This window comes from Pseudorasbora parva, chromosome 11 (assembly GCF_024679245.1).
Source record: "Pseudorasbora parva isolate DD20220531a chromosome 11, ASM2467924v1, whole genome shotgun sequence".
Lineage (NCBI taxonomy): Eukaryota > Metazoa > Chordata > Actinopteri > Cypriniformes > Gobionidae > Pseudorasbora > Pseudorasbora parva.
In genome coordinates, this window is record NC_090182.1 from 16,908,660 (window position 1) to 16,931,570 (window position 22,911).

The 22,911-nt window shown below is 36.8% G+C and overlaps 2 protein-coding genes across 4 annotated transcripts; one reads left to right on the plus strand and one right to left on the minus strand.

The window, feature by feature from the left end:
• The first annotated feature begins 212 nt into the window (after positions 1-212).
• Positions 213-8,919, plus strand: elf2a (E74-like factor 2a (ets domain transcription factor)). Of its 3 annotated transcripts, none has more exons than XM_067457262.1 (9): positions 213-511; positions 1,433-1,579; positions 1,664-1,859; positions 5,195-5,287; positions 5,452-5,562; positions 5,784-5,867; positions 5,947-6,139; positions 6,426-6,713; positions 7,559-8,919. In XM_067457262.1, exons 2-9 carry the CDS (start codon positions 1,505-1,507, stop codon positions 8,100-8,102), a joined length of 1,584 nt encoding a protein of 527 aa, XP_067313363.1. In that variant the 5' UTR covers positions 213-511; positions 1,433-1,504; the 3' UTR covers positions 8,103-8,919. The 3 variants fall into 3 exon arrangements, with proteins under 3 accessions (XP_067313363.1, XP_067313364.1, XP_067313365.1); XM_067457263.1 differs by having other exon boundaries at positions 5,787-5,867; XM_067457264.1 differs by lacking the exons at positions 213-511; positions 1,433-1,579; positions 1,664-1,859 and adding an exon at positions 4,119-4,166.
• Positions 8,920-9,843: 924 nt separating this feature from the next.
• nocta (nocturnin a) lies at positions 9,844-18,882 on the minus strand. The gene is made up of 3 exons (XM_067457265.1): positions 18,258-18,882; positions 12,874-13,134; positions 9,844-11,145 (listed from the first exon to the last, which is right to left on the minus strand). Exons 1-3 carry the CDS (start codon positions 18,457-18,459, stop codon positions 10,259-10,261), a joined length of 1,350 nt encoding a protein of 449 aa, XP_067313366.1. The 5' UTR covers positions 18,460-18,882; the 3' UTR covers positions 9,844-10,258.
• Between the last annotated feature and the right edge of the window lie 4,029 nt (positions 18,883-22,911).

Below are 22,911 nucleotides of genomic sequence, written 5' to 3' on the forward strand. Positions count from 1 at the left end.
GTTGGATTTGAGAACGATCAGTTTTGGTAAATTAACAAGCACCTAGGATGGTGACAATAATGTGTATATGGTTTCGACAGTACAGATTGCTTTTCCAATAATAATAATGTATATTAGGAAGGTAGCAAAGCATTTATTTGTTTATTATAATTTGCACGCGCGCGCGCACCTGCCAAGAGTGAATGTGACGTCACTTACGGTTGCTGCGCACAGTGCGCAGTTCGTCAGTCAGATCCTGCTAACGGGAGGCCCGAAACCAGCTACGCAAAACATTATCTACTACTCAAACGCAATCTGACAAAACTCCGATTTTGTGTAGTTTACATTGACTAAATAGACATTTGTTTATCGCATGCATGTGTGCGCTTTATTAGCGAGCAGTTTACGCAAGTTGACCAGCTTTAACATCAGCCAGTCAATCTGTCATTAGCATGGTTAGCATGCTAACCTTATGACAGAGTGCATTCGACTGTTTTGAGGTTTATCAAACGACAAGAAATTCCCACAAACGGTGAGGAATTTCAGTTGCATATTTTTCATCTATACATACATTATAGGTTGAAGTTTATTAATTTAGACTTCATGAAAATGTAGGTAAGCTAGTTTGTTTAAGTGTGGCTGTTTATACAGCAAGCTGTTGTTTACCGATCTAACGTTAATGATTCGTGGTAGATACAGTTTTTGTAAAAGTTAATCACTTGTGTTGTTTTTTTTCTTACGATTATTATTTTACAGTCTTGTTGATAAATCATTTGTTACAATATTTATATTAATACAAGAGAATGGAGGCGCTGTGTAAATGTCAAAAATAACAGACCCCTGCCGCTCATTTAGTCTGTCGGTGTTTACGTTTTGTCATGCTTCTGATGGAAAATTGCGATAAAGGATAACCCATTATAATAACCCGCATACAGTATAAAAAAAACAGTTCATAGTGACAGAATGCTTAAAATACCACACGAAGAAAGATACACATTACATTTGTGTGTGTGTGTGTAATATCCGGTTTGCCTTGGTCACTAAGTAATTTTCTTAGTTGTATCTTCAATTTGAGTGTTTTTATGTGGGATATGCAATGGGAACATACAATGGGCATGACCCTCAGGGATTTTTCAATATTAAAAAAAGCACCAGTGATTATGACTGGGCTGAGATCAGTTTTGCCTACAGGATATAGCCCTCTTCCGTTTTCTTGTTTTGCTTCTGCATATGTGCAAGTTTGCCTGAGGGTCTGCTCATGATCTTTGTAAGAATATTAGGTTTTTGTTGTTGTTTTTTCCCATGCCGACCGAAAAGGCATCAGATGATACCCACTTGGCCTAATAACCAAAGTTGTCACATGATTGTAAACTGCAAATTCCTGGGAGATTTGTACATTCTAATTCCTAAATGTTGCATACTGTGTTTACTAATGTCTATATTCTTTTCTCAGGCTGTGACATCACTCAAGGTCATCAGCAGGGGCGCAGTGGATAAGTTCGGTTCTGACACAGAGGAATGAGTCATGACCTCTGTGGTGATAGTAGATGGTGGAGGGAATATATTGGAGTATGTCACTGGAGATGAGGAAGCACAGCAGGTAAAGTTTGCACACTTAGAGTAGCAACTTAAGCAAGAACTAGATTAAAAATCAGTATTTTAATTTGTTTGTTTGTCTTGCCAGGAGGTTTGTCCTGATGGAGTGGATTCTGATGGAGAAAAGCACTGTCCTGCAGTGATAGTGGAGCAGGTGAATAGTGCTGATTTGGAGCAGTGCTATGCTGCGCAGGTGTTAGTCTATGACGATCAGAATACCTACCTGGTGCAGGATGTTGCTGAGGAGCAAGTTGTGGAGACTGAGTTGCAGGAGATGGCAGCAGGTGAGCAATAATTCAACATTTTGTAGAGAGGACTGCATTTCCATGCACGGGAAAATGTTGTTATGCATGTGCTTGGAACACCAATCTGAGGTAGTCAAAAGACACATTTTGAACTATAGACTTGGTCGGCGGTGTGACGTGGAGGGAAACAGTCCATTCCCCCACACTAGAAATGCATGGACCCAGTTAACCCAGTATAGCATATATAGAATCACTTTGCCACTTGACAGAGCAAGATACATAGAAAAAGTGAGCTCTATTGGGTCATATTGTCCATACAGTATCTGTGACTGGAAAAACGACCCAGTGCACTGGCCAGAAGTGTCACTTTCTCGTCAAGTGTCAAGTTCCCCATGCAATCTTTCGATGAAGACGTTTATTCAGTGTTCCTGAATGTAATGGATTTTACATACATTTAACGTTTTAAAATTTTCTGAATATTCCATGTACAATGCAAGGCATTTGTTCATGTATTTGTTTGGGCTAGAATTAGGGCCGGGACTTTAACACGTTAATTAAGATTAATTAATTACGTGACTTTAACGCGTTAATTAATTACGCAAAAAAATAAATAAATTAACCACACTTATTTTTGCACCGCGGAACGTTTTTCAATGAATGAGTTTCGACGGACCGATTATACTGGAACACCAACTAGAGTTCGCTCCGGAGTCACGACAACAACAAACCATGGGTGCGTCTCAATCAGCTCCCTAGTTCAGTAGTCAGGGCACTGATCAGGGAGTCAGCCCATTGACTTATGTCCTGATCAGTGCCCTGACTAGTGAACTAGGGAGCTGATTGTGATGCAGGGCATTAGTGAACATGAACGAAGAAGCTGATGAGACTGCTTTGCTTGGCCCCGTGGATGGGAACTTTTTTTTTAAAAAACGAAAGAATGGAAGCGTCGTCAAGAGCATGGTAGTGTGCAAGCTATACATCAAGGAATTTGGGTATCACCGCAGCACATCGAGCCTCAGATATCACAAATATGCTTTTGCTACACTTAATGGCAAACATTGCGCAGGTCTGCTGGACTGAAATAAATAAACAATATTTTGTTGATTAAGCTTATGTATTCAGTCATTATTCAATGGTATACTAAAAATACATGTGAAAAATTACTTCTCATTGTTCTCAGTTCAAATATTTATATGCAATTAAAATGCGATTAATTTCGATTAATTAATTACAAAGACTCTAATTAATTAGATTTTTTTTTTTAATCGAGTCCCTGCCCTAGCTAGAATATAAACATGAAGTGAGCAGAGTCTAATGTCAAACGTTAATTTACCGCAGTGCCACGTTTAACATTTAAAATAACATTCACGTTTAAAATTGGTCAAAAGCCTAAAATCCAGTTATGATGAGCTATTTGGTATCAATGACACGGGTTGTCTGTTTTTTTGCATGCAGCTTTATCTATCTATCTATTTATTTATTTATTCATTCAATTTTCTTTTTAGTACAGACCTGCACAAATTAATTAATTCTGTATTTTCATTACATTTTACAAAGCAAATTAGGAGTTGAAAGACTGGGTGATTTATGAAGTAGGCTATTATATAATATTATCTGTTATTCAGCAGTATAAAACTTAAGATTGAACTCCCCTTTTTTGTAAGTCGCTTTGGATAAAAGCGTCTGCTAAAATGATTAAATGTAAATGTAAATGTGAACTTATTAGAGGTGTAAAAATCAATGATAATCATTGCAAAAAGTAAAGTTAAAGCATCTATGCTCATTCTTTCGAATAGGGTTCCCATTTAACAGCAGGAACAGCTAAAGTGAGACATCTTGTGGCGGTTTTGTGGATGTTATAAAAGGCACAAAGAAGAATCGGTTTAGGGGAAAAATGAAAAGGGTAAATAGATTATGCAAATGTTAAACAGGATGTAAACAATGATTTTATAATATTTCTGTTTTATCGCTGTGCTCAGGGATACGAAATGCAATATTGGCTGCCCAGTATATTATTAACCATTTTTTAAATGTAGAAACTGGCAGTGTAGTCTTTGTAACTAGAGCCTGAGAGATACAAGATGCAGAGATTATTCTTATTTTTTATCCATCAAGAAGTCTGCAGCAGCTGATAGGACTACTCCGTTTTAACAATGGATCTAAACACAAGCTCGCTTTACTCTGCAAAGCTAGTAAACAATGTTTAAAAAAAATACATTACTCATCACAATAGAGTATCACGTGATTTTATGTAACGAGCATTGGGCTCTTGATAAAGTGAAGGATGCAAAAGTTGTTGACAACCAGGAAGTGAAGAGCTGTCGTTAACCCGTGAGCCAAGTTTAAGTAATATTAAATAATTTCATGCTATTTTGTTTTAGCGACGCGTTTATTTTGTGTTCGTAGAGGAATATGTGACCTTGGTGTTATGTGTTTATTACAGTTTGTTTAGAGTCGATTGGAGAAATGATTTATTCTAGCGGATTTATGCTGGTTGTCACAAACCAGGAAGTGCGTTTGTTTTCTTTTTTGCGTCTTGGTCACGTTATCTGATATATTGTTTATAACACGATTTGCTGTTCAGTAGGGTTTTTTTGTTAAAGCATTGGGCTTAAAATGTTTTTTTTTTTTACAGCAGTAGTTTAATATTAGTAAGATTGTTTAAATTAAATAACGGTGCTGTATTTATCGCAGTCTTTCTAGATTAAAGCAGGCGCTAATTAACCGTTTTGTTGAGGGATAGTTTTAAAGGATAACGGGTGCGGTTATGCTTTTTGGTCATTAAAAGTGGAACGCAAAAACTCTGACAGCTTTTGTTTTTATGAGACTTGGTCGAGATGGTTGCATAAAACGTAGCAAACGTGTGGTTTTATAAACAAATAACGTTTCGACTCATTTTCTGTGATGCAGGGAAGTGTTTATATACTTTTGCTGGGTGAAATATATCACGTATGGTTTAAAATACGCTTTTCGTTTTCTAAATTTAGTGCGGAAGTGTACAGTCAGTTTAGGTCTTTGAGTGACAGGACACCTGGCCATTCAGCGCTTAGCATTAAGCTGCAGTGTCGCCAATGAGCACATCGAAATGCAAATATATTTTTCCTTTACCGCCAATTCTATGAGTTTATGTACAGGAGAATATTTAAGAACAAAAGTGCTCTTTTAATCAAAAGCAAGCTCAATTTTGAATCTTCTGTATTCAGTTTTGGCCCTGTGACATGTTTTTCCATTACAACCTAAATTGTAAAAAAGTTTTATTGTTTTAAAACATTGTAAATGATAGTATGTATGGTATTTATTTGTTTGTATCAGAATCCGCTTGCTTTATTATCTGCAAACCTGGAAAACATCAAACTCTTTTTCCTCTTTCTTAGTGGAGGTCTCAGTACATGATAAAACTATTGAGGCAGCCGAAGCTCTGCTCCACATGGATTCACCAGCCAGTTTGCAGGGGGATCGCAGTACAGGTGTGTGATTTAAAAGCATGTGCACGTTAACATGTATCTCACTTCTTAATTTGTAATGTAGGCTGTTTGTGCTGTCCTAACATAACAAATTACTACTTAACACTTTTGTAAATAACATTTTATGAAGAGTAACAATAACAATAGATATCTCTCTCTCTCCGCAGAGGAGCTTTTTTCTGAGATGGAGGTGGAAGTGAGAACTGAGGAAATGGGACCTGTTGCCAAGGATATTGTTGTCCTGCAGGAGGCAGATTTACTGAAGAAGAAAAAGAGAGGTGAACCACAGTTTGCTATAACCCCTTTAAGACAATTAACTGCAGAAACATTAGAAAATTAGCGCATGTTTTTGTTTATTGCTATGTATTCTAGTGCAATGCATTCAAAGTGTTAAACTGCACCTGTGCGTAAAGTTCACTTTCAGCTCAATTTCATAATTACAATTGAAAACTGTAATTATCTGAAAGAGATTAATTTGTTTTTGTGTGATCTTCACCAGCAGGACGAAAACCCAGAACCCCACGAAATTGCTGTGATGGTTCTCTGGATCTGGTCTATAAGAGAAAATCAAAAGACAGCAAAGGTGAGTGTTTCTGTTAATTTATTCACACAAGATACTCTTTTTTTTCTGGTACCACACATTTTAAGTCTGAGTCTTATAGGCTCAACTACTTACCTGTGGGAGTTCCTGTTGGACCTTCTGCAGGACAAGGAAACCTGTCCAAAGTACATTAAGTGGACTCAGAAGGAGAAGGGCATATTCAAGCTTGTGGACTCCAAAGCGGTGTCTAAATTATGGGGCAGACATAAGAATAAACCTGACATGAACTATGAGACAATGGGAAGAGCACTCAGGTAATATTTAATCGGTTACACTTTATTGTAAGGTGTCTTTGTTACAGTGTAATTATATATTGAAGTACTGAGTAATATCACTTATTATAGGGTTAGGGTTTGGTTGAGGGTTAGTTGCATGTGATTAATCATAATTTACATTTATTGTTGGTAAGTACATGTAGCAATATCACTAAAAGTAATTGTTGTCATTTTGTATGTTCATTTAGATTTATTTAATCAAGGTTATCAGTGCACAGAAAATGGTCCAGCAGTCTTTTTGATTTTGATTTTCTCTTTTGTGCAGGTATTACTACCAACGGGGCATTTTATCAAAAGTGGAAGGCCAAAGACTTGTGTACCAGTTTAAGGAGATGCCCAAAGACATTGTTTTCATAGATGACGACACTATGGACGACAGCATTGACGAAGGAAAGAGAGAAACTCCAGCCACATCCAATCGCAGCAATCCAAAAGGCAAAGGGACGCCAGTCTCTTCTTCTGCTTCTGTACCTAAAATCATCAGTCTATCCTCAGGACAAGATGCCTTTATGACCGTGCAACAGTCATCAGAAAACATAGCCACAGCCCCTGGGTATGCTATCTAAATGTCTAAATGTTAAAGGGTTAGTTCACCCAAAAATGAAATTTATGTCACCCTAAAGTTGTTCCACACCCAAAAGACCTCCGTTCATCTTCAGAACACAGTTTAAGATACTTTATATTTAGTCCAAGAGCTTATCTAAGTGTATGCACACTTTACTTTTCATCTCCAGAAAGGTAATAAAAACTTCATCAAAGTAGTCCATATGTGACTTCAGTTAGTTCATTAGAATCTCTTGAAGCATCGAAAATACATTTTGGTCCAAAAATAACAACCATAATAACTTTATTCAGCATTATCTTCTCTTCCGGGTTTGTGTTCAAACCTCAGATAAAGATTCAAACAGTCATGAATCGGCGGATTGATTCATGATTCGGATCGCGTGTCAAACTGCTGAAATCACGTGACATTGGCGATCCGAATCATGAATCAATACGCTGATTCATGACTGTTTGAATCTTTATTTGAGGTTTGAACACAAACATGGAAGAGGAGACCATGCTGAATAAAGTTGTAGTTTTTGTTATTTTTGGACCAAAATGTATTTTCGATGCTTCAAGAGATTCTAATTAACCAACTGATGTCAAATATGGACTACTCTGATGATGTTTTTATTACCTTTCTGGACATGGACCGTATAGTGTGCATACACTTGGATATGCTCTCGGGACTAAATATGTGTTCCGAAGATGAACGGAGGTCTTACGGGTGTGGAACGACATTAGAGTGAGTCATTAATAACATACATTTCATTTTTGGGTGAACTATCCCTTTAACCTTTCAACTGCTAATAGTTTAAGGTTTTTTTACAATGCTTTTTTGATGTTTGTTTCCAGGACAGTGAGGCTGGCCATGCAAGTTCCTGTTCTCATGACGACACAGGGTCAGAAATTCTCAACAGTAACCGTCAACTCGCCCTCCGTCCGCTCACCGATCCTTTCTGTGCCCAACTCAGTCGCTGGTGGTAACAGCGCAGGCAAAGTGGTTCTTCAGGCCGTGCCAACGCTAGTGCCTGCTCAGGGGCAAAACGGTGAAAGAATCACCTTGCAGCTCATCACCCTTCCCACCATGCCCGGCAAACCCGGCACTCCCATCACTCTGGGCACATTCTCCCCCGTCACCGTGCCCACCAGCAACGCCCAAGTCTTGAAGCTCGCCGTCTCCTCCAACATCAGCACGTCCACCTCCACAGCTCCTGTAACAGTGGTGACCTCTCAGCCAGGGGTGACCGTGTTGCCGAACGTACAGCCAGCAATGTCTTTACAGGATGTGACAATTATTAAGGTTGAATCTCCTGATGTTTCCGTCGATCAGACAGTTAACACTGCTGCAGAGAACACGCCGAGCACACAGACAAACCCCACGACCACACAGAGCTGAGCAAACATCAAATGTCACTGCACTTACTCACAGGAACCGACATCAACGCTTGTGACACAGATACAAATTAAATGAGTGACATTAAGACTGGCTGTCTTCTGTCAAACGGATACAACCAGCACTACAGCTCTGATGCTCGTTCCCACTCTACACTATATCAACCATGTGTAGCCTCAAATCTGGATTCGATTTTTAGACTTTTTTTTTTCTTTCTTCTTGCATAAATCAATTCAAATCACGCTTCGTTATAGCCAGCCATCTCTGCTGTGATGCTGTAGGAACGAACCTTGTGTGGTGCTAAAGATTGAGATTAAGTCACATGGATGAAGAGAAACAGCCAAGATGCTCGTTTCGATCGCCTGGTAATTTGGAGCGTAAAAGAATCTGTGCATAGATGTACCTTTGCAGTAGTTAATGATAAAACAAGCAGCCTTAGGTCAGCTTTTTCCTCCAATTATTACAAGTAATTGATTGTGCTTTGTGTAAATTTTTTTTTTTTTTATATTTTGTACCAGGTAATGTTTTTTGTTTGTTTTTTACAGTTCAAAGGAAACTGTTTTCTGAAGGACATACAAATCAGTTTTTTTTCCTGTTATTTCAGACTTTTTAAAATATTTTCATTTCTGTGCATTTATCACTTTGTTTTCCACTGATTTTTTTATTTAGCAGATTATGTTTTGTTTTTCACTTGTACAAAAAAGGGAAAGAATGTCTCATACAGTATATTGAATAGTCAATATATGAAGCATATATTTTGTTGTATTCTTATCCTAAAAATGTATCCAAGTAGATTTAAATAGAGAATTATACAAACAGATGGTTCAATGATTTTGTTCTTTCTTTCATTAATGTGTAAAGAGGTGCTTTTATTCATGAATCGTCCCAGTTTCCAACAGTCACGGAAAACACTTTAAGGAAATTTAAGTCAGTAAGTCACTATAAATGTTTTTTTTATATGCATGTTTTGTTTTAAAGTATGATCAGTTCTTAAGTATTTCTTAAGTTAAAAATTACTTACTTTATTAATTAGTTTATTTTAAAAAATCACAGTGACATATTTAATATCTGTCAGTTATAAAACCATGTTACACAACCAAAAAAATCTGTACCAACTTTCCCTTACAGTTTGATATACTGTAGAGACTACTCTGTGGCATGTACTAGGATCACTGGATAGCGTTTTACTGACACATTTTTAACAAAACCTTGCTCTTTATTTCCATTAATTGGCTCAGAGAAATTCGGGCTGGAATAGGGTTGGCCCTAAATGATTTCACCTATGCATGGACAAATTTAAAAGGCAGTGTGAAGTCATTGTTTTATATATATATATATATGTTTATATATAAAACATTTTCAGATGTCTTTCTTTTGAGTTTGATAACATTACTGATCTATATAGGGGTCAGTTTAATATTAGTGTAAATATCAGTAATGTTATCAAACTCAAAAGAAAGACATCTGAAAATATTTTATGAGCAGGTAAGTAGCTTATATGCTGCTGATGTTTTAACTAACTTTTAACTGTAACACTGACATTAGACATAACAATTGTATTCATATCAGATATGGTTGACATTTTTACCTTGACTACAATTCAAATAAAAGTTTAGTTTTTCATTCTGCTAAGAGGACCATAGGACACTTACAGGGGTGTCAGAAGCACTGCGATCTGGATTTCCCAAACCAGTTCAGTTTTAATGTCATTTTGTTATTCAAGAATGAGACCAGACATTTTAAGTACACTGTTATTTTTTGTATTTTTGGTCAGTGGCAGACATATTGATGATTACAGTGCTAATAAAAGAAAAAAGTACAGTCAATAAATATAAACATCCTTTCACTTCTGGAACCTTTAAATTTAGAATGTGCGTCTTCCTGAGATCATACTTTAGTACTTAATAAGTTACAGTATATTGCACAACCTCTGTATAACAAACAGCATGATAACAATTAATCTCCATTAAGGAAAATTAGCACAGGGGTGCATTAAGACTTACATAAGTAAGTAAAAATAAGGTTTATGTGGATCAGATCATTTACATTCCGAGCAATAATACAAACAAAGCATTCTCACATTCAGACATGCACACATATGCTCTAAGAATGTTCTGAGCTGCTCTGGATCCCTATTGGAGAGAACGAATGATTGACAGCTACATGAGTCTATGAGGCTGCTGACTGAAGCTAAGGTCACACACCAGTGACAGATGATCAGAGGGGTAATGGTACGACGGAAGCCGGTCTGGCCCGATCTGCTCTTCACTTGGTATCTTTAGCACAGCGTCCACCTGGAACGCTCTTTCCGAGTACCAAATGTAGTCCAATGTGGAGCAGCTCTCTCCACTGGGTCGGATCTTCCAGCTGGTGTAGGGCGGCTCCGTGGCTCCGTCCTCACTCAAACACTTGTAAGCGCTGTCCAGCCCCAGTGGAGAAGTCATAAAGAGCCTGTACACTTCCTCACTTGGCTCCGCGTTAAAATCCCCACATACCACCAATGGAATACCATCTTCACTTTCACCAACCCTAGTCCGGTTTTCCATATCCATCTCTGGGTATGACTGTGCAGTTATGTTGCGGAGTTGCTGGAGGAGATGAGCCCCCTGTGCACTACGAAACGCCTCCCAGCCGCTCCGTGCTTTCAGGTGCGTTACTGCCACACAGAAGACTCGTCCGGTAAGCCTGCAGCGAAGCGTTGCCACTATGGCCACCTGGTTGGTTTTGAGCATCATGGCGGAGAGTCTCAGGTGAGAGGTGTGGAGCAGCTGGAAGCGACGGCGGTTGAAAAACAGAGCGCAGCCGTCGGGGCCGTTGTTATTGTGAACGTCCAGGCAGGGGGAGCACGGCTTGGGGCAGAAGCTGCTCTGGTAGCCCAAGCTGGCGAGTACAGGCTGGAAAGTGTCGAAGTAGTGGTCCACCTCCTGCAGGCATAGCACATCTGGTCTGTAGGTAAGGATCTCTTCCAGTATGAGATACTTCCTCTCAGACCAGTTCAACGCCTCCATCGGACAGCGCACAAAACCATCCTTGCCCTCACCCAGAGCTGGAGATACACAAGAAAAATGAAGAAAACTTCATTGTTAGTCAAATCTTTTATTGACACCACACCTTGATGTCAGCGTGTGGTGAAGCACCACCTCAACAGAAGAAAAAAGAGTGCCTGGTTCTGTAGCCCCGCCCACCGACTCCTGCCTGACATAACATAGGCCTACATAGAGCTACACCGCATCGAACTTCTAAGCAGTAAACGTAGCATACAAGCTTAATTTCGGATTCCAATATTATGAATGCATGGATAACGAGACTGAATGTGTAGACAGGATGAGATTACATAAATGAATGAAGCAACACACTTATGTGAGTAAAAGAAGATTTAAGAAAAAAAAATGTGATAGTATTGCATTGTTACAGATTGTTTGATATCTATTGATTACCTTAGCATGCTGTCAAAGGCTAAGGAATACTTTATTTGTGATGTTATTTGTTCATTGCTATTCGGGATCAGACTCGGACATGTATGGGCCAGGGCTCACAAAGCCCAACGTCCCAGGGCTATGTGTGTGTACAGTTTGCGGTTATATCCCCCAATCGTACGGGCAAAGTAATAAAAAATAACATTCCAATCAATCGCGGGTGGATGAAAGATAAATCATTGTGTTTGTTTGATAAAGACTTTTTGCGAGCCCTGTTGGCGATTAATTCCATTTGCCGTTTCCCTCATGCTTTCAAAACAATCCCTCTGGTATACTGAAGCTCATTCTCATGATCATGTCCAATCCTAGTCATGGGCATTTACTTCCAAGTCTTTAGTGCTGCATGACCATAAGAACTGAGCATTCCATGAGAGAGCCTTAAAACCAGGGTAGAAAATAGTCTATTACTTATTCATTATAATGTTTTTGAATGTAAAAAAAAAAAATCACAAACATCATACATTGACCTCAGACAGCTGTATAAAAAAAATGTAAAATGCCAGTTTGTGACACCTTTAAGCAAAGGGGTTTTAAACAGGGGCCACAAGAGGGTGCTAGGGTCTCCTCAGGAATTAAAAAATATATATAATAATGATAAAATAAATTATTTTGGGCTGTCAAATACAACTGGTAAACTTCAGATATATAAAAAAAAGTTTACATAAGTTGACTTGTTAAATATTGTCTAAATACAGTACTATAGAGGCAGTAATAGAGATGTAATAGTTTATTTTATGTATATTAATTAATGTATGTGTGTATATACTTTCTAATTGGTCCAAGAACTATTGTTTTTAAAGAAACAAATTAATATCCCAGTATGTATTAAATTGATCAAAAGTTACACTGTTACAAAATATTTTTTAAATAAATGCTGTTCTTTTGAACTTTATATTCAGCAGCACAACAGGGGTATTAATAAGAAATGTCTTTTGAGCAACAAATCAGAATATTAGAATGATTTCAGAAGGATCATGTGACACTGAAGACTTTAGTAATGATGCTGAAAATTTTGCTTTTGAATGATATATTATATAATATATGAAATGCTTTTTGGGGAAGAATTATTTTTATTATATTTTTGTATACGATATTTTCAGTTCATATTTGAATCATTTTCTTAGTACAGTGACAATATACAATTATGGTTGATTACAGAAAGAAACTTACATAAATATTTATACATGCCTTTATATTTAAGGAAGAGGGTGGTATTACAAAGTGTAAAACCCCTGCAAGTTACCTCTTGTGAATTAATTACCAATCAAAAACATGATATAAGCAGACAGACTCTGTACCTTGAGCTAAGATGTTCCACTGCATGACGCGGAGGGGAGCGTTCTGCAGCGAGCTGGCTCTGGTCATAACAAAGTCTCTGTGCATTCGAGGAGGCCGGTTCCTCAAAACATCCTCGCATTCACGCAACAGTGCATCTGGGTCGGCCTCCTCGTACTCGTAGTCATCTTGATCCACATGTGGGTCTGCCAGTGCAGTGCTGCTCAAAGTCTGAGCCACAGTACTGAAGAGTCTACTGCTGCTGCTACTGCCCATCTGACACACTGCAAACACACACAAAACATGTTACACAAACTCAAAACATGTTACAAACATTCTGGCACAGTTAGAGTAGTTTACAGTTTGACATATAGCTATATTATAGGTGCTTTAATGGGTCACTAATAGTCCTGCAGTGTGACAAAATAATTTTACAAACATTGCACAAAATCTAATTATATGAGGACATAAAAGATGTAAAGTGCATATGCAAAATAGTTTAAAATAATTTTTGATTACTTCACGTTAGTGTAGTGGTTCCGTGTGAAAGAAGACACTAAAACCTTGAACAAATCTGGATTATTTGGTTATTTGATACCTCACAGAAATTTGGGAAAGCATGTTAAAAACATTGATAAGGTCACAAGATTGCACGGTTGGTTCTTTTGGGAACCTGAGCGATGTCTGACTATTGAGGACTCAAAACAAGCCTCTGTCTGGGCCTGTTTTGAATCTTCAAAAAAGGTTTAACTAGATATAAACATTCTTGCAGTTTGCATGTTTGTTGGCTTGTATGCTACAGTATCTTAGACGATATTTAATTATGCTCATTAGCAAATCAAACCTCAATGGAAACAAAGACATTTGATTCTAGTTACAGATAGTTCTGTAAATTATTCATCTTATTAATGGGCAATGGGTTAACTGTAGCCATGGAATCTGCCTCTCATGTCATGTGTCTGTCATGACAACTCAGGCTCACAGACACAATATCAAGAACAAACTGCACTGACCGTACTGTGGACAAGAAACAGCAACCTGCCGTTTACACTATTACTGTTGCTCATATATTGTCCCCACATTAACAAATGTGTCTGATACCTCAACAAATGATGCAGCTTGTTAAGGAGAGATTTTCAATTACTTAAATAAGCAATTCACAACTCACCATTTTAACCTAGCAGTCAATAAAACGCCTCTCCTTTTACTCAGACAAAGTAAACAACCATTTAACAACACTCCAGAATACTCTAGCAACACACACTAAAACCCCCTCAGAACACATTAGCAACAGCACACCAGTCTTGACAACCACCAAAAACACAGTAGAATCAGTAGCATGTTCTGCATGACTAATCGGCACACATTTTCATAATTTTAATCTCACATTTACACTGCTATTCATTTTTTTAGGAAACTGCTACATTTATTCATCAAGGATGCAATAAATGATCATTATAAATGTAAAGACATTTATAATGTTACAAGAATATATATTTCAAATAAATACTGTTCTTTCGAATACTATATTCATCAAAGAATCCTAAAATTTTTGATCAAATAAATGCAGACATGGTGAGAACGATATCACTTTCATTAACGTTAAAAACATTACTGACCACAAACGTACATTAAATGCATGTTTAAACTAAACAGTAAACACGCAATCAAATATTGTAGGAGTAATTCTGTTCATTTAAATACTGATTTCCATTAATCTAATCTTACACATCTCATCTGATTCCATCCCGTTCCACCTCTGTGTCTTCCATACTTCACAAGAAAATGAACTACATCCAGTGTCTCTCTACTTACAGTATATTTATGAGGTTATGTCTTCGTCATATCAGAAAAGCATAATCTTGGTATTATTTATATCTGACAAGTAAAGATTTTCCATTTGTTAATGGAATAGTCCTGTACTGAACAGTCACATGCTGAATCAGTGCGTGCATGAGAGCTGTTCATGGTTAAGGTTGGTCATTGCTTAGTAATCGATTAAACTAACCAATTTTAAATGCATAGGTCAAATGTATCTCTTGCTTCAGCATTAAAAGATTTTAAAAAAAAAGTTTAAACTCACCCTCTTTAGACACATCCACTGTAACTATACTAAACAATGACAATTCAGCATCTACGATCCATACTGTCCCTCGCAAACATTTAGGTCATATATTTGTCTAAAACACCTAGAAACATGCGTTTCTAGTACAACTACCTCTTATTATTTCCTTGTCCACTGAATGTATCCGATGCAGGTGGTGAACTAAGGGCACAATCCTCTTTGACTTTGAGGAAGTAATCCAATGACGATCCAGTGTCCGGTCAGTGGGTCAGTGTATGATACAAGTTGATATACCGAGAGAACACTAGCATCCACCCTTTGAGCTCTTTCGTATGCGAAGATTCTGGGGGCTGCGGATGTGACAGTGTGTGTATCTAAGTGTGTTTCTACACAAAGGGGTTCCTGAATAAACCAGTGTGTCTGTGCTTCCCCTACCATTCATTCTGAACAATGACTCATTTGAAAATCACGAGAGGGACCCGATGCATGCCTGCGCACACATGTGCACACACAGCCATGGCATGCACGTGGGTAATGAGAACAGTTCAGGCTTAATTTAATCTATGGATTGAGGAAGACAGTGTGGCTCATTTGTCTGGTATGTAATAAGCTCACAAATGTTCACTAATATTTTACAATAAAGTTACAATTCATACCATTAACTAAAAATGAGGCTTGGTTAAACTATTGCATGTGAGAATTAGTGCCCAAATATGAAGCTATTCTCTGTTTAACAGAAACGCTGACAATCTCGTTAGGTATGAAGATGATGCACAGCACACCGACTTTAACTTAAAACTATGCCTAAATATCCCGTTCAGTCATGAAACTCTAGAGGGCACAGGCTGAGATCATTTACATACAGTCTGCACTATTCACATAATTACCACATGACACAAGCTGATTGGCTTCCTGCAGCCAATCCTTAACATTTAAATAGTCTGGGTCATAGTTAACTGTAAGCAGTCCTGCAGCTCCCTATCAGAGTTCATCTGAAACCCTCCACCTCCCCCAGCTCCACCTGCCTAAATCTGCTACAGGAATTATGCATGTCTATTTACAACAGTTGGATATCTTACATGTTTTTAGTTTCAGCCAGGGCCATCGCTAGCGGGGGGCGAGAGGTGGTGACGATTCAAAATGACCCCGGACCCCGTATTCAAAAACATGCTAAAACTATTCCAAGAGTTGTAATTATTGAAATGACATTTAAAGATGCTCTATGCAACTTTCCGTCCGCTAGAGGGCGCCTATTCAAAACAAAGGTGTAGTTTGATGACGCCAAGTTTGAGCGCAGCATCTTTGGACATGTGGTCTTCACCTCACAGCCGGTGGAAAATAGGACTCGGGCAGAAATCATGTTGATGGATGCAGTTATTAACATTACTGTAGTATGAAGCAGAGCAGGACCGAGAGTTGTGGAGCTGAGCACGGCCGCTGGAGCGATTGTTACACAAACCCGCATTGCGAGCACCGGGACTTTTATTAAGACAGGACGGGACACAGTCACCCACACTATTTCCGCTTTTCCGGTCATGAGAATAAGGTAATGCAGTTTTGTTTTTTCGTATTAGATACATTTAAGTGTTTTTAAAATTATGTTATGACGTTACTTTGTGCATTTGCTTGGTGTTTCCTGTGACAGTTGTTGCATACTGCTAAGAGAAAAGCGATTCTACCAAATAAAACCGGAAACCGAGGGAAACGCAGATATGACGCAATTGACAGGCGACTCTCTCAAACGCTATGCTGAGACGTCCCGGGTCCTCGGTTAAAATAGCAATTTTCTCACAATTTACAAATATTTGGAAACATTTGGCATATTGTAAGTACGCAACTGAACAAAATATATAACACTGGCCTAGTGGTTTTTGGATATTTTACTGCAAAAATACTACATAGTGCACCTTTAATGAGAAGCTCCACCTCGGACCAGGGCCCCAATATTTTGTCAATCATCATGGATTTTTCAGTGGCTTATTTTTTTTTTAAACTTGTCTTTTAGTCCAAGCCAATTTTAAATACTTGCTTACATCCTTGCCTTTGGATACTATGGTACACATATTTGCTGTGAAAAATACAATTTTAAATCCAAATTGCACCATTTACAATTATCAAAATAGTCCATCACTGTTTATATTTCAGCAATTACTGGCACTGCTTTTGCTTATTGATTTAAGATGATGTAACATCACGGTTCGCAGATCTTGTCCTTATCCAGGTCAAATCCCTTAAACAAGAGCAGACCTTTGTTCACATGGAGCTGGAATCACTTATCTGTTTGCTGGTTAACAACAACTTTTGGTTTAAAGTTTCATGTGCTTCTCATCTTTCCATCTTTTCATAAGATAAACACAAACATGTCCATGAACATTGTGTCCTTCCAGTTAAATTCCAATTGTACAAATGATGCAGAGTTTAATGAATGTAACAAGTCAAGAGTGCATTTTTCACTTTGATCAGCAAGTTCAAAATGGGGATCGAACCCTTTGGGAGCTGTCTAGGCTGCACTGTTCACTGACCTTTAGCAGGACTATCAAGTTACCAAGAACGCACACTAGATCCATGTACAGAACACCAATCTCAACAAACAATATTACTGTAAGAAAAACTAAATACAATACTATTAAAACAAATTTTCTTAAAACAAAAACACTAATACAATATAAAACCTCTTTAGTAGTGTTGTAGTTGTTAACTAAAATAGATTAAAAATAAAATGAAATAGAAAATTTATAAAATTCAATCTTTAAAAAATCTTTATAAAATTAAACATAAACTTCAATGGAAACTAAAAATGTTGCCTTCACTTGTTGGCAACTAACTGAAAAAAATGTAGGTTACACTAAAATCACAAAGCTGAAATAAAGACTAAAAAGCTGAATACAACTGTTAACACTGCTCTTCAGCGACTGATTTGTTAGAGAATTAGAGAAAGTACAATATGATTTAACAAATGCACTTGAATTAAGATCATTAAATTACTTCATAAACGAAACCCAACAAGACCTCGCAGGGTGTGTTTGACAAGTCATCATCACTCCCATTTAATTACATGAGTCATTTGTTATATATCATGTGTCACGCTGTTATAATGATCACAAAATATATTCTTTAATTCAGTTTCGGCGTGTGTTTCTTAAGATTCTCCTCAGGACTCTCACACAGCACCACACGAAACCATAAAAACTTCATTATACTGTCTCCAAACAGAAAGCATTTTGGGTTGCATATGAACATTCCGAAGTCGATAACGTGCTAGGTAGGTTAGCTCACTTGGTATGAGACACAACCGCAGTCTTATAAGTTATGTGGTGAAATCTTAAATTAAACTAAAGTTACCTTGTAAAGAACCGAGAAGAACGGGCGAAGAGTTTGACCTGGTTGGAGGAGGATGGACACCACTTGAGTGGCGGAGTCTTGAACTCGGGAGGCTGCTTTTCTTCAGCGGACTGGATATCTTTGGCTGTGTCCCCAGTGATGATAGACAAACTGCGGCCAGATCTCGATGAAACAGAGATGAACAGCGCCGGGCGGGATGCATTATTAGTATTATTCTTAAGTTGACAGTCCCTCGAACCGCGATTCTCTATAGCAAATTATGGTATGGCTAAGGAAGAAATAAGTTAACTAATCTATATAACACTTATAAAATACATTTGGACATTACTAAGACATGTTTCGTTGTCTTTTCGCTGCTATGGAAAAATGCCGGTAGAAGTGTCGTCATATTCCAGGGTGACACGTGAACTATATTTTGATAGGGGAGTTTAGTAGATTGAGTCTTCATGTACTAAAATAACCGACTGTATAAAGTTATTCTCTATATGAAATATTAAAGCGATTAAGGTTAAGCGCTCAACATTTTAAACAAGTCTAAAACACGTTTAAGGAAAGATACAAAATAGCAACAAGTTGTAACACGACATTCACCTACGCAAGAATGAATGGTTTAGCCCTACTGCCGAAGGACACCCTGTCACTACTCGATCCGTACCGGAAACACGATTTGTTCTGCGCATGCGCGAAAATGTTTCTACTTCCTGTTTGACATGGCAAAGCAATTTACGGCAGTTTTTTTGAATTACTACCACTCGATCCGTACCGCGATAGTTTTTTATTTATTGCATAACTATAAATCAATACAAAATAAACAATGAAGAACAATGAATATGTGATTTTTTAAGAGTTGATAATAAATTTTAATTGTTGTGTTTGTGTATTTGTCAGGAGATGGCGCTATAGTTCACATGTTGTTAGCTATAAAAAGGGTATCGTAAGAATGGAAGAGTTGTTGCACCTGCTGTCAACGTAACCATCTGGCACTGTTGGTTTGTTTGTCCTGCTTGTGGACTAAATAAAACTTTGAGAATTGGGAAATTTCTTGTCCTCATGCTTACCTGGATTTAAACATAACATTAATCATAAGCAAATACTTTGCAGCTAGGTTTGGTAGGTAGGCCTATCTTGCTTTGTCAATATAATATTTACCCATCATACAAATAAAATTTAAGACATCATCCAGCTCTTTACTTTCCTTAGTGACAGAAATATTACACAGTTGGTGAAATAGTCTACAAGTGCTAATAATTTCCCATAAACCTTAATTGAATAATCACTAACAGTGATGAAGTTCCTTAAAAACTGATTTGTAGGCTACATTTAACATCTAGGATATCAAACCCTTGTAAAACTAGTAGAGGGATATTCAAATGCAAACTACAATTTGCTTTATAAGATGTAACCAAAAAACAACAAATAAGCAGCAAGTCTGTAAGCTTAAAGTAGTTGTTTTGATGCGTTTATACCATATAGCCTAGTTAAATAAAATCTTTATAAGAATCTAAGTCTCCACATTTACGAGACCTCACTTGGAAAATACAAATGTAGACTATATATTCCAAGTTTATTATTATGTGGCACTAATTACATTGATTAAATAGTTTAGACTTGCTTGACCCCATTTGGGAAATTCAGATGTTTTTGTTTGCATTCAATATTTCATTTTTTTAAATGAAAAAGTTATTTTTTCTACTTCAACATACTTGTCTACAATATAAAGAATACATATGACTGCATTTAAGAAACACACGGGACAATTTATTTATATCAAAAAATGTTTCCTGGGATGGATCCCCTTTGCTCCTTTTGTGGAGTGGAAGATGAGTCTGTCCCTCACCTTTTTGGGATTGTTTTCATGTAGTTACTTTTTTTTTTTTTGGAAGAAATTTAGTTTGTTTGTATGTTTTTCTCTCTTAGACAATTTTTATTTGGAGTTTAAGGATGTCCCATTTGTATTTTTTTGTATAACTCTGACAAAAGTCTTAAAGACAAGTTTTTTTTTCTTATAAATCTATTTATTTTTTTTTAGCTACGTTTTTTTTTATACACAAGTGCATTTTTTTTGTCTGTTAAACCTTTCTTTATTATTTTTTGTAAAGATCTGAAATGTTATTTAGATACTGTCTTTTCTTCCAGCAATGCCAAAGCTTTAAAGTCCTCTATGCGGTGCAAGAAGTATATATGCCTTTTTATAATGTAAAAAGGGAAAAAAAGGCATCGGCATATTTTTCTCTGTCTCTCTCTCTTGAACCTAATTTAGGCTACTATAAATTGCATGTCACCCCTTGCTCAATTTTGTTGTTGTTGTTTTTTTGTGTGCTTTTTTTTATAGTTTCCTTTTATATATATATATATATATATATATATATATATATATATATATATATATATATATATATATATATATATATATATATATATATATATATATAGTTCTTTTTTATTATTTAATTATGTATTTGTTTGTTTGTTTGTTTAATTCATTTTGCTGTCGGTCTATTGTTTATATTTGTTTTGTTGTTGAATCCTTTTTGAACTGTGGCTGTTTTCTTTTGTATTTGTTCAATAAAAAAATTATAATAATATATCTTTTTAAAAAGTGACACCGTTGTCGCAAAAAACTTTGGCGATGACAGGAAGTGACGTCAAAAGTACGTTTTCGCGCATGCGCAGAACAAATCGTGTTGCCGGTACGGATCGAGTATAAGACAACGGTGTCACTTTTTAAAAAGATATATTATTATAATTTTTTTATTGAACAAATACAAAAGAAAACAGCCACAGTTCAAAAAGGATTCAACAACAAAACAAATATAAACAATAGACCGACAGCAAAATGAATTAAACAAACAAACAAACAAATACATAATTAAATAATAAAAAAGAACTATATATATATATATATATATATATATATATATATATATATATATATATATATATATATATATATATATATATATATATATATATATATATAAAAGGAAACTATAAAAAAAAGCACACAAAAAAACAACAACAACAAAATTGAGCAAGGGGTGACATGCAATTTATTATTTTGTATTGATTTATAGTTATGCAATAAATAAAAAACTATCGCGGTACGGATCGAGTGGTAGTAATTCAAAAAAACTGCCGTAAATTGCTTTGCCATGTCAAACAGGAAGTAGAAACATTTTCGCGCATGCGCAGAACAAATCGTGTTTCCGGTACGGATCGAGTAGTGACACACCCCGTGCTTTTTCTGAGTAAAAGCCAGACAATGGGAGGAACTTGGAGCTACTCCCGCCAATCAGAGTCGAAGGTGCGAAGACGTATGTAAATTAGAATATTTCGTCATCATTGACGTGCATTGTACGGTTTTCCAAAATCAAACGCACTTTCGATAGTTGGTTACAGAATTCCTAGTCATAGCAAGAATTACCTGGTAAAATGAATTACCCGTAGCCTATTTTAGATACAACAATGGCTGAACTTATTACAGTTTTAATGAAGTGAAAGGCCATGAAATATTTAAATCTAAAATGTGTTTGATTGAATTTGAAGTAGGATTGCTGCGTGATGCAACCAGAGCTGCATGTAATCTGCAATATGTAATCAGATTCCAAAAATTAAGTAGGCTACTTAATTTGATTATAGGCCTATATTACATTTTAAATCGTAATCACTAAAGTTACCTTTTTATTGATTAGGCCATATTCTCACAATGACAGTCAAAATATTCTTTTCTATTCATAATTAATTAATTCTCCCTATAGCCTAGTTATTTTTATTTTTTAAATGTTCCTTTCTAAAGATCCCTAATGCTTATATATGTTCAGAAGTTCCTCCAGGTTTGTGGAAATGCACACATAGACCAGCCACTGGTCATGTGACTATCACTGAAAACTGAGACCCACACAGCAATTGATCACTGGATTTACAGAAATCATTTAACATTTAAAAAGTTTTTTCTCAACATTGATTATCTAATCAGCTTGTGATTCACACATGAATTAGTCTTTGATTTATCACTCTTTTACCTAATTACTTGAATTTACCCCATTTAAAGAGCATATTGCAGGTTAGAGACTCCAGTGAGTCAGTGTATAGAAAAATAATGTAGGACCTAGAATTTCTTTAAAATATACTTGTAAATACGCTAATAAGGCTTTTTGAGTCGTTTTTGTGAGAAAATTTTACTTCCGCATCTATAAATGCGCAAACCGGAAGTGACATAACGAGAGGTAGTGCCGTGACTTTCAACCATAGGAAAACAATGGATCGCAATGGCAGTTCGGACGCTGTGGAAATTATAAATGTTTTATTAATACTCATATGGCAGACCACAGCCATGCAATTATGACACACAATAAGGGACAGGCCAGGATTAGACAGAACAACGATCAGAGGAGAGGATTTGAGTTGTTGTGTGAGGAGAAACAGTGGAAAACAGAGCAGGTGAGAGAGTCGGCTCATAACGTTATACGCTAACACTGTGCTCAGATTACAATACTTCGCAGATAATTATCATCTATCAGGCAATCGCAAAGCTGCTATTGGTCATCTAGGAGTATTGATACCAATAACAGAAACTAATAATAAGTTCAGACCATCTGGCTAAGTCACACTCGCCGTCCAGATGTTAAAGCCGGGCGCGGGGCGTAACGTTACC